The 12,265-nt window shown below is 47.3% G+C and overlaps 2 protein-coding genes across 3 annotated transcripts; one reads left to right on the forward strand and one right to left on the reverse strand.

Moving 5' to 3' along the window:
• Positions 1 to 945: 945 nt before the first annotated feature.
• LOC109758711 (UDP-glucose 6-dehydrogenase 4) lies at positions 946 to 3,563 on the forward strand. Its single transcript, XM_020317576.2, has 2 exons — positions 946 to 1,154; positions 1,766 to 3,563. Exon 2 carries the CDS (start codon positions 1,782 to 1,784, stop codon positions 3,222 to 3,224), a length of 1,443 nt encoding a protein of 480 aa, XP_020173165.1. The 5' UTR covers positions 946 to 1,154; positions 1,766 to 1,781; the 3' UTR covers positions 3,225 to 3,563.
• Positions 3,564 to 7,888: 4,325 nt separating this feature from the next.
• LOC109758703 (probable WRKY transcription factor 57) lies at positions 7,889 to 12,027 on the reverse strand. 2 transcript variants are annotated; one of them, XM_040390904.3, is made up of 4 exons: positions 11,465 to 12,027; positions 10,775 to 10,930; positions 9,567 to 9,996; positions 7,889 to 8,472 (listed from the first exon to the last, which is right to left on the reverse strand). In XM_040390904.3, the coding sequence occupies exons 1-4, from the start codon at positions 11,794 to 11,796 to the stop codon at positions 8,446 to 8,448; spliced, it is 945 nt and encodes a 314-aa protein (XP_040246838.1). In that variant the 5' UTR covers positions 11,797 to 12,027; the 3' UTR covers positions 7,889 to 8,445. The 2 variants fall into 2 exon arrangements, with proteins under 2 accessions (XP_040246838.1, XP_020173159.1); XM_020317570.4 differs by having other exon boundaries at positions 9,540 to 9,996.
• Between the last annotated feature and the right edge of the window lie 238 nt (positions 12,028 to 12,265).

Genomic DNA, 12,265 nt, shown 5'->3' on the forward strand with positions numbered 1-12,265 from the left:
AGTGCCCTACCAGTCAGTATCTTTCCTAAACGATGCCTTAAACAGAGAAGAAAGATGAGGGGTCTTTCTTAGTCTATTAGTTGCACTAATCAGATGACAGTGACTTGTTGCAAAAGAAAAATCAAATGACAGTGACTTAAGAGTAGGACCATAGAGAATTCTGTATTTCTCGTGGTTGCACTCTTTTTTCTCTTGAAATAAGATATATGTTCAGAGCTCAAATCTTAGTACTAGTATCATGTATGCTGGAGCTTTCCTGTGGAAGGTTCAGCAACTGCATTTCAATCAGTAAAAAACTGCAAGCGGTTAATGGTGATTGGTGAGATTTGGGAGTAGAGTATCGTTGGGGCAAGCAACGGCATCAACATCAGGTTCCTGATTTTGACCGTGTCTGGGCTTTGAAGGTTTCCATTGCATGCTCCCATTGGTTGGACACAGCAAGGCATTTCTTACATCTCGATCGAACACTGTAACTTCAGCATCCTAGGTTATTTTGCAGTACCGTTTTGACCCAAAATTAATTCGCTCGCTGCAGTTATAGTTGACCATCGATTAAAATAGTCCATGTGCTTGCCCCCAATTATTCTTCCACGCCATTCATGTCCTTGGTTCATGGGATACGAGTACACAGCCACTTCCTCTGTATTTATTTTGTATGCATACACTGAACTTCAGAGATAAGTAGAAGGGAAAAAAAGGGTCCGGAACATTCAGATCTGATCACACACTATTTAATTATTCCATAACAGCGCGGTATTTTTCCTATTTTTTTCTGATTGGTTAGAGTGAGGAGGTTGGTGGAGTGTCATGGACTCATCTGAAACCTTTTCTATCAACGCAAGTTTGGTGGGCTCATGGGTGGCATGAGAGCGGCACTTTGCCTTGCAAGACCAACCCACACCTACTCAATTTATTCCGGTTTCTGAATTCTGACCGGTCTTCACACGGTTAATTTTCCAGAGCGGGGAGGGGAGGGGTAGATCCAACCTGGTGGCTTCGGGCAAAGGGGTATATAAGGAGTTGCAGCCTCCTCTCTGCATACAAACCGTGGGCAGCAGCTTCTTCTCTGCATCCACCAAGAAGTCGCCTCCGTTGCTTTCCTCCAGCAGTGCGCGCCCCTCCTCTCCAGATCTTCTCCGAGTTCCTGAGATCTGGTGAGAGCCTTTTCCCTGATCTCCTTTGGTTTGGTATGTATAGTTTGGCGCCTGATCTTTGCGAGGAGAGTGGTTTCCATGCTGTGGATGCTGTTCTTTTCTCGGGTTCTCTGAAGATGCTTGCCGTCTTCAGATCTGGCCTAGGGTTGGTCTGAGATTCATTGTCTTGATTTAGTTAGTGGTTTGGATAGTAGTGCTCCGTGCTGTGAATTTTCGTTTGGCCTGCTGTCTGCTGCCGCTGCCGGTGGATCGGATGATTGGTGTGATCTCCGTTCAGTCTGTCATGCTCCTTGTATGCAGCCTGCAGAAGTAGGCACAGCGTTTTTTTTATCCTCAAATTAGATCATGCTGTGAAGCTGCCAGCATCTGATTACTTAGAATTTTTCATGCTTGTTTGCTGGATTAATTGGGTAGAAGATTTCTTAGAACATTTCTGTAGCTTCAGCTCTACATTTCTGTCACTTACTCTGTTTTTAAGATCAGCTTCAGAAAAACTCTGTTTTTAAGATCTGAATCTCGATTGCTTCTGCTTACAAGAAGATGTGCAGTAAGAGCTGTCGTGCCCTGTTTTGCAATCCTCTGAAAACCATTAATCTTTGCTGTCATCACAGGTTGTAAGCAACCAAGATGGTGAAGATCTGCTGCATCGGAGCTGGCTACGTCGGCGGCCCAACCATGGCCGTCATTGCCATCAAGTGCCCGGCGATCGAGGTGGTGGTCGTCGACATCTCCAAGCCCCGCATTGACGCCTGGAACAGCGACACCCTCCCGATCTACGAGCCCGGCCTCGATGACGTTGTCAAGGCCTGCAGGGGAAAGAACCTCTTCTTCAGCACTGATGTTGAGAAGCATGTCGCCGAGGCCGACATCATCTTCGTCTCCGTGAACACCCCCACCAAGACCCGCGGTCTGGGAGCCGGCAAGGCTGCCGACCTCACCTACTGGGAGAGCGCCGCCCGTATGATCGCCGACGTGTCCAAGTCGGACAAGATCGTCGTCGAGAAGTCCACCGTCCCTGTCAAGACCGCCGAGGCCATTGAGAAGATCCTCACCCACAACAGCAAGGGCATCAACTACCAGATCCTGTCCAACCCGGAGTTCCTCGCCGAGGGCACCGCCATCGAGGACCTCTTCAAGCCCGACAGAGTGCTCATCGGTGGCCGGGAGACCCCCGGGGGCCAGAAGGCCGTGCAGGCCCTCAAGGAGGTGTACGCCCACTGGGTGCCCGAGGAGAACATCATCACCACCAACCTGTGGTCCGCGGAGCTCTCCAAGCTGGCCGCCAACGCGTTCCTGGCGCAGAGGATCTCGTCGGTGAACGCCATGTCGGCGCTGTGCGAGGCCACCGGCGCCAACGTGTCGGAGGTGTCGTATGCCATCGGCAAGGACTCGAGGATCGGGCCCAAGTTCCTGAACGCCAGCGTGGGGTTCGGCGGGTCGTGCTTCCAGAAGGACATCCTGAACCTGGTGTACATCTGCGAGTGCAACGGCCTGCCGGAGGTGGCCAACTACTGGAAGCAGGTGATCAAGATCAACGACTACCAGAAGAGCCGGTTCGTCAACCGGGTGGTGTCGTCCATGTTCAACACGGTGTCCGGCAAGAAGATCGCGGTGCTCGGGTTCGCGTTCAAGAAGGACACGGGCGACACCCGGGAGACGCCGGCGATCGACGTGTGCAAGGGCCTGGTGGGCGACAAGGCCCAGGTGAGCATCTACGACCCGCAGGTGACGGAGGAGCAGATCCAGCGGGACCTGGCCATGAACAAGTTCGACTGGGACCACCCGATGCACCTGCAGCCGACCAGCCCCACGGCGGTGAAGCAGGTGAGCGTGGTGTGGGACGCGTACGAGGCCGCCAAGGGCGCCCACGGCGTGTGCATCCTCACCGAGTGGGACGAGTTCAAGAAGCTCGACTACCAGAAGATCTTCGACAACATGCAGAAGCCGGCCTTCGTCTTCGACGGCCGCAACGTGGTCGACGCCGAGAAGCTCAGGGAGATCGGCTTCATCGTCTACTCCATCGGCAAGCCGCTCGACGGGTGGCTCAAGGACATGCCCGCCGTGGCCTAATTCCTCTCCCTCCCTCGTCGGCCGGTCCGCCGGGCCGGAGCTGCAGGGGAAGGAAGCAAGGAAGGAAGAGCAAGAAGTGGTTTGACCGTGATTCATTCTTTATAGTTTGCATTTTGCAGGAGAAGCATCCACATTTTCTCTCTCGGCCATAAGAATTTAGTAAACCTTCATGTCTTGTTAAGTTCCCGATACATGTTTGCGTCTGTAGATCTTACTTATAATCAAGTCAAATCCTCGGGCCCCTGTGCTGCCTGAGGAGGTTTTCCTTTGTATCCCATGGACGAACTTTGTAGCCTGTTTTGCTGAAATCATTACAGAATCAATGTGTTTTTTCGACAAGTCTGCTGGCTCGACTAGTTGCTCCTCATTTGCTCATGTGTTTTGCTTCACTCCGAGCTTGTTGGCCTGTAGCGTAATGGTACTCACATCTTCGTCACTGAATCGGAGGACCCAGGAATGGAGTTCGGTTTCCTTTGTGTCGCGGAATATGTTGCAGGGAGCAGACAGAGAGGCCACGCGGCGTACACATGGCGAGACAACCGGCATCGACGCGGCCCGGTGATGCGTGGGGCGAGCAGCCTGCAGCAGGCCCATCTCGCCGCCGGGTCGGCGCGCATCTCTACCGGCCTACTCCACACGTCGTTCAGTTCCAGGTTGCAGCCTGGACCGCGTCGACGACCAGACCTCACCTGGACCGCGTCGCGTAGGTGGGTGGATCGCCGTTCGTCCCACTTTCCCACCGACACCCACGTTACCACGTGTTTGTGTGCGCGACACCTTTCTCCAGCTCTGGTTCACACTCGTAAACACGCTCATTTCTGTGAAAAGAAAAGAGCTAATTATACCGGCCGTACACACGAACTTGTGTGGCGAAAATATTTCTAACACACAAACTTACAAAAGTGAAATGGTTTTTCTTTTGCGGGTACAAAGTGAAAATATTTTGAGCACACAAACTTGCAAAACGTGATAAACCGATTGAAAAACATGCTAACCTTTTTTTAGGAAAAACAATGCTAACCTTGTAGTCCAAATCACTAAGAATCAATCAAAATCACACCCTTTTTTTTTGCTAAAAGGGACAAAGCTAAAAATATATTTAACAAGGTCCGCGATTAGGCAAGTTGCATTTTTCTACTTACGGCCCCTTGGTTTTTCGTAAATCTCGTTTTTACATGACGCATTCGCTGGATAGATTGCTAAGGATTGAAATGTAAATTTATTGAAAACAAAAAGGGCCAGTTTTGAACATAGAAAGATACAACTATGTACAGCCCGGCGTATCAAGATCTTTGTATGGAGAGCATTGCATGACGCGGTTCCAGTGAAACCCATCCTAATTAACCAACAAATCGATAATGACGCCAGTGTTCGATCTGCCGATTGTTCCATATGTACACTTGTTCTGCGGTTGCAGTCCGGCACATGAACTGCGGAAACTCCTCGAGCTTGAACCACTCAATGCTACCGCCTTGAGATTCGTTAGATCGGGGTCGGCTATTTTGGAGGCCTCGGTGTCTGGTCATTATCCAAGTTTGTCACTAGTGAGATTATTGGAAGTTACTGTTGTTTCTGTATGGTACCTGTGGTGGATTAAAAGAATGGTCACGCATGAAGATGGCACCCCTCCAGTAGGAAACTGGAAACTATTTATATGAGCTATGTGCACCAACTTTGCATAGACTGTTCCGAGATCTAACAGATGGAGAATGTCAAATGGTCTAGAAGTTTCAATATTGATGCTTCTTTTCACACAGAGGAAAGACCAGATCGGCTGGTGCCATGATCCGAGATAATCATGGAAAATTAGTGGTTGCATCTTGCTCTTTTATTCCTTATGCATAGGAAGCTTATGTGATGTAGGCACTTGCAATAAAAAAGGGACTTTCTCTAGTGGCGTCCCTGGGTATCATCAAATTATTGCTAACCCGAGTACTTTGAAGTTATTGAGATTTATGGGGGAATGACTAAACGGTCGACCGACGGGGCAACATTGTTTTCCCATTGCATCATCTTGCGATGAAGATAGGTAATGCCTGTTTCGAGCATTGCACCCGGGAAGCCAATGGTGTATCTGAGTACTTTGAAGTTATTGAGATTTATGGGGGAATGACTAAACGGTCGACCGAAGGGGCGACATTGTTTTCCCATTGCATCATCTTGCGACGAAGATAGGCAATGCCCATTTCAAGCATTGCACCCGGGAAGCCAATGGTGTAATTGCACACATGAGAAAGATAAACAATGTTACGAGAGTCATATTTCGTGTAATTGGGTAGATGATTCTCCCTCTTTTATTCTTGAATCTCCGTTTTTGTAACCGTTTTGCGTTGATCAATAAAGCAAGCCATGATAACGTTCTCATAAAAAAGTTAAATGAAATGATTCAGCTCCCAATAAAATATACCACCTCTGTATCAAAATATAAGATGTTTTTTTAGGCTAGTTCAGCCTAAAAAAACGTCTTATATTTTGGTATAGAGAGAGTAGAATAATAGAAAATGATAGCGACGCTAGACGTGTAAATGTACAAATCTAGACCTTTTTTGAAACTTTAGCATAGAATGGACCAGATCCAAAAGCAAATTACAAATAAATCCATTTGCATGAAGCCCCAGGTCAGGGCGCCATGCTAGATAGCATGATGTCCGGTCTACCTCTACCAAGGGCGTCGTGCTATCTAGCATGACGCCCCTGCCCTGGGTGTTGTGCAGATGGGTCATTTTGTGTTTTCTTTCTTGGATACTAGTCATTTTATGCTAAAGTTTCAGAAAATATGCTAGATTTGTTCATTTTCACACACGCTAGACATGAACAAAGCGCAGGAAAGGCTAAATGCTTCGTTCGGTCCTTCTCAACTAACTGAGCCTGACAGGCACAGATCGGAGCATTGGAGATGCATGCACATCAACCCTTCGTAGGTCAGGTCGCCATTAAAAGGGATCTGGCTCTGGCCTGCACAGTGCACATTGCTCTCTGCATGTGAACACTGAAAACGATCGGATGTGGAGGCATATGGTATGCTCGAACCGAAGGGAACATTCCATCCACACCAAATTTAACCAAAAGTTGATAGCCGCACACTAGAAAGCAGGTGGTGCAGGCATCAATTTTACTTTAGCAAGCTAGCAGCATTTTTCTAAAAGGAGCACAGTACATTCCTAATTCCTTGTACCAGATGCACACATGGTAGAAAGCAATTTAAGAGCACATGGTACTCCCTGTTCCACAATGTAGTGCATATAGATTTCTTTCAAAAATCAAACTTTACAAACTTTGATCAAGTTTGTGGTGAAAAACATATATATCTAGAATACCAAATACATACCATTAGATACATCACAAGATGTACTTCCGTATTGTACATATTTAGTATTGTAGATATAAATAGTTTTATCTATAAACTTGCTTAGAGTTTGCAAAGTTTGACTTCCCAGAAAAATCTATAAGCACTACATTATGGAAAGGAGGGAGTATTACATATAGGGCTCTTTTATGGTGCCACGAAGTTAATATGGGTCTTCTATTTTTGTCAATTCAATGGATGATATTGAATGGTATCGATTTGCTCCAACACAAATAAGATGGAGTACCACCCCAAAAATATTAGGAGTATGTTGACTTTGGGGGTAAAAAGAAGGCAATTTCAATATTAAAAAGTGAAAAGTGAATCGGAATTAGGAAAAATGTGTTGATATTTAATTATGCTCACATCACAGTGCAATTAATTGAAAAAAGTCCCCATGTCAAATCCCAAGAACCTAATTTAATCATGAATATTGATTTGCTCCGTCGGAAAGCAATGCCACTATTCTTTTCAGTTATTGCACACGGACAGCTGGTGACATCGCCCAAGCCCATTTCGGCATGTATGCAAATTTGGCACAAACCCATCCCATTTGTAAAGTATCATTTAACCTATATAGAAAGGTGGGGGTGGGAGGGTGTTAATAGATGCTAACAAAGAGGAATTGGATGATGGCGGCCAATGGATAGAAAGGGGAAGACGAAGATCAATTCATCGATTCAAATGACTATCTCCCGACCGCTTTCAATGGAGGTGACGGCAAGGACTCGCTGTGGATGGCAATGTAGAGATATAGATAGATAAATAGATAGATAGATAGATAGATAGATAGATAGATGTTGGACAAAAGGAAGGTTGGGGCGATCCCAGCGCATTCCTTATCTGCAAGAATGGCGTACCTCGATTTCATGAATTGCGGCGATGGTGGATGGCGATGCAATCTCTGCGGAAGTTTTCGAGTGTACAATGCACGAATTTTGGCATGAAGCATATTGGTAGACATGGCGGTGCACTGTGAACATTCTAGAATGGTTGGTGTCCAGTAAGGTGTCAAGCAAAGATGCGCCCGTGTGGGGAGGGGTAGACAATTACCCCGGCAAGTGGGTCAAACCTGTTAGCATCTCACATGGGCCACGACCAGCCGTGCGATGAAGGCATATCACACAAGGACCGACCCTGTTTTGCTGGGCCGTGCGCATAAGCATCACTCCCATAGTGACTGGCCCGATACCTGTGTAAAATTAATTAGTGCTTTTGCCCTTGCACGATTAAGGTACCTATAGTTCTTTCCCTGAAAAAAGTTATCTATAGTTCTATACTAGTGCTAGCAAATTTTATCTAGAATGTTGAGACCCAGTAAAAAATCAGATTCGAAGTTGATGGGAGTAATAAAGAACAAAGAGTCGAATGAGCTAGCTGTATGATCACCCCGATACTGCACTGCATATGCAGAATCTCAAACATATACTATATACATCCACAACAAATTAACCCTGCTAGGCTGCTAGCTAGCTAGAAAGTCATAAAAGTTTAGGTTAATCCAATACTATTGTGCGAGAAGACCACATACTACTACTACTATCAAATTGCTACATGCCAAGGGTCAAGTAGATCAAACAGATAGGCTGAAGTTAATTAGGTGGGCATAAAATTTTGCCATGAGATCGAGAATTGCACGGGCCTGTCCAATAATGAGGCGCAGTGCAAAATCAATAGCAAATCCTGTCATCAGGAGAAAGGGTTGTACTCCATGCATCGTCTTTGATCAATACCCGTCTGTAATAGGCTCAAGATCCAGCTCGGTCTCAAGGGATTCTGCAGGAGAGCATCGATCAATCAGCTGGAAACCCTAGCTATGGGTAGCTGCTTGGTTATCCGCCTTCCCTGATCTGAGACATGTCATGACTTCAGAGTTCAGATATAGCCAGTAGGGAGATAATTCTGCATAAAAGGGGGTAAAAATGAAATCAGAGTAGGTTAATTACACCATAGAAACATGCATATGTGCATGATATGCATGTCTGAGAGAGAGAGAGAGAGAGAGAGTCGACAAACAGATCTATAAAAAGGATGTAATTAAACACCAGAAAAACATTGGTGAAAACTTGGGACAGGATATGCCGTGCTTTAGTACACGGTACAACAACTATATACTACCTAGTGCATGGAATGGATAGTACATGCATGTATATATGTAGTACACTAGACATTATACGAACTTATTCGTCCAATCGATTAATTCACATGTACTATACATATTGAAGATCTCCGTGTAAATTGGTTGCAGCTGTATGCATATATACGTATCATCCATAAATACATGGCATGACATATTGATCTGACAATATGTACATAGCTGGTCCCAGCTAGCTAGATACTGGAGTACAGTAGTACTCGTGATATATGCAACCGCAAGGAATTAAAGCCTAGTATATATAAAACAAATGTATAATTCTATATCCAACCAACTACTTTTATATATCCATTCATGACACGTAACAAAGCCCTATTGCATAATTTAGCTGTTGGATGGGAATATTTGGTTTTCAGTGTGAAACATCACTGTAAATTTTGTGCAATAGAAGACATGCATGAAGATGAAGTGACTAGCAAAATCTGGGCAAACAATTAGCATGTCAGGAAGTCAAATTGAGGGAAATAGCCAACTAATCATTCATGTGTTAACTCAACTGAAGTATGTGACAATAAATATTTTAAAGCCTCCACCATGGAAAAAATAAATCAAAACATGTGCTTATATACATAAACTATCTCACAAGGTTGCACATTTTTCAAAGTTATTTCGGAGTATCCATTATCGGCTTCCTGGATTTTTCTTAAATCTCAGTCTTGTAAAATTGTGTACTAATTATTTGGCCTAAAATTGCAGTGCTCAAAGTGCAAGATTTTAACGAAACTGAAATTGCTATATCTTTAGGTGGGGGAAATATGTTTGGATGGTCCAAATATTTACAAAGCTTATAAACCTATTATCTTAAAATAATTACCATTATAGATCGTCATCCATTTCTTACTCCTGGAGGCACGATGTCGCCAAGCAGTCCCATGTCAAACGAAACATCCGGAGGAACCAACGATGACGACGATGTCTGCGCCGCGGACGGCATGGGGCTATAGCTAGTCGACCTTCGTAGTTCGTCGCCGCCATTGAGCTGCTGCAAAGACGGGGGCACGGAGCTAACGACGGACTCCGACGATGCAGGATTCATCTGTTGTCGGCGCAGGGGCGGCAGGTTGTACAGCTGCTGAGTTGACACGAACGACATCTGCTCCGCGAGCGCGACGGTAGCGCCGCCGTGGAAGTGCATGCCGCCGCGCTGGAAGGAGGTCTGGTGGTGGCAGTGCTGGCCCTCGTAGGTGGTGATCACCACAGAGGGGTCCTCCGACGACCGCTCCACCCGCTTCTTCACAGTGCACTTGCTGTTGGTGCACCGGTAGTAGCTCCTGCTCAAGATCGAAAGCCAGTTTGGTGAGAACGTATGCATATATACCCCCAAGAGAAAAGATGAAAATGAACCACCACAAGAAGATTGCATGCTTTCTATGCCTCATCTCAAATATCCTCACTCCACAAGATGAAAATGATTGCATGCTTTCTACTCCCTCCGTTCCTAAATACTTGTCTTTCTAGGCATTTTAAATGACTATCACATACGGATGTATGTAGACATATTTTAGAGTGTAGATTCACTCATTTTACTCCGTATATAGTCACTTGTTGAAATGCCTAGAAAGACAAGTATTTAGGAACGGAGGGAGTATATCTCAAGTATCCACTCTTCAGATTCTGTAGCTACATTGGGTAAGCTCTCTGCCCTGCGGATTGTAGAGCTACATGGGATAAAGCTCAGTTGGGGAAAAAAAAAAGAATTCCATAGCTGCTACATGGGTTGGGCAATCATTTCCAATAGAGACCTCTTTCCAGTACGGTAATTAACTGAAAATCTTATATAAATAACTGATCAGAGACAAAAAGTCCAAATTAATCGCCAACCGCATCTGATCAAACAGCAATACCATGATCCATACGTTTGGTCAAGGTCGATCGTTATAAACTGCTTGCGCATGATTTTCTCTTAGAAAACGCTTGTAGTTTTCTTTGAGAGAAAAAGGCAGAACGCCGAAATAAGAAACCAAAAGCGCCCATGCGTGCAAATAACAAATACTATTAGAACATTATAAGCAACACAAGTGAAGTGATGGATAGATGTGGATCATGTACCTTGGGAAAGGGCTGTTCTTGACGGCTTTCTGCCCATACTTCCTCCATCTGTACCCATCCTCGAGGTGATCAACTTCGCTCTTGGTCACGAAGGCGAACCGCTGCTGCCGCGCCCGCTTCTGCCCCTTCTTCACCGCCGCCGTCGGCTTCATGCTCCTGCGCGCACACATACATATCAACGCTTGATTTTTCGGGCTGAATTCTTCAAGATGGTTAGCTAGCTAGTACTCCCTCCGTAAAGAACTACCGGAATTGCTCGCTAGCTAGCATGCTTAGCTCAACATGTATATTTCGAAATTAACATGTAGTAGTATGATCAAACGATCAGATCTAGAAGTGATGATGTATAGTGCGCATGTATAGTACGCACGCGCGGTAATAGTAATACATGTGTACGCGTATACGAATGGCGTACCAATACGTGAGGAAAGGGGACGAAGAATAAACAAGGAACCCAAGAGGCAGGTGTAGAGTAGAGAGTGTGGAGAGAGAAGAAAAATTAAAAGAGAAACCGCGTGAGAGTGAGTGAGACCGGGAACGATCTACTACGTTGTACGCACGCGAATCACGGCGGATCCGCGTGGACACGTCGCGGCCCGCGCGCGCTGCCGGAATTGCCCCTCGCGGACGCGCGATCCGCGTAACCATGGCGCAAGCAAAGATGAGAGGTGGACGGGCCGCTTGACTCACGCTGCGTCGGCGGCGGACTGCGGCTTGTCGGCGTTCTCGGCGGCCGCTGCGGCGCCGTCGCCGCTGGAGCAGGAGGACGCGGCGCCGGCGGGCTCGCCTGACGCGGCCGGCATGATCTCGTCCGACGGCGCCAGCTGGACCTGCGCGGACGGGCTCGGCGCCGGCAGATCCAGCGGCGGCAGGTCCCCGGCGCCCGCGCCGAGGCCGTCCGGCCAGCCGCCGAGGTCGGCGAACACCGACGACGAGTACTCCGCGAAGGCGTCGCCAGCGAACGGCGGCCAGTCCCCGCCTCCGCCCACCCCCTCCGGCCCGTCGCCCGCGGCGCCGGCCATGGCCCCCGACACCACGAGTACTCCGATCCGGCGGTGATCAAAGCTAGCTAGCCGTCCTGCGTCGTCCTGCTCTCGCTGCGAGAGAGAGAGTAGCTACACTGGCTGTGCACTGCACCGGGGCTGGGGTTGGTTCTAGTTGTAGCGTGCGGCCGGGCCCTGGACGGTGCTGCTGGCTGGGAGTAACAACTGGGGAGAGTAGGACTGGGGGTCGCGCGTCATTTTTGGTGCGGTGCGGAGCGGAGCGGAGCAGACGCGTCGATAAGGAACGGATTTTTGGAACTTTCTCACGGTCTCGGTCTCCGTCGGTAACGTCTTGGTGGGTGGGTGACAGACGACTTGACGGTGGCCACCGGTGACAGACAGAGCGAGAGAGCAAGTACTTACTCAATGAATTACTCAAAATTGCTGGATGGCATGGTAAAATTTCATGTGACAACCAATGGGATTGCACCAATCATCGATGGGGGCT

This window comes from Aegilops tauschii, chromosome 5, assembly GCF_002575655.3.
Source record: "Aegilops tauschii subsp. strangulata cultivar AL8/78 chromosome 5, Aet v6.0, whole genome shotgun sequence".
NCBI lineage: Eukaryota > Viridiplantae > Streptophyta > Magnoliopsida > Poales > Poaceae > Aegilops > Aegilops tauschii.

What these genes read in the sequence shown, in the direction of transcription:
- LOC109758703 (XM_040390904.3), bottom strand. Translation starts at nt 11,796, where the DNA reads ATGGCCGGCGCCGCGGGCGACGGGCCGGAGGGGGTGGGCGGAGGCGGG. An exon ending in AAGAACAGCCCTTTCCCAAG is followed by an intron (nt 9,997 to 10,774) that starts GTACATGATCCA and finishes GATCTTGAGCAG; the next exon opens with GAGCTACTACCGGTGCACCA. An exon ending in GCGACATCGTGCCTCCAGGA is followed by an intron (nt 8,473 to 9,566) that starts GTAAGAAATGGA and finishes CCTTTTATGCAG; the next exon opens with AATTATCTCCCTACTGGCTA.
- LOC109758711 (XM_020317576.2), top strand. Translation starts at nt 1,782, where the DNA reads ATGGTGAAGATCTGCTGCATCGGAGCTGGCTACGTCGGCGGCCCAACC.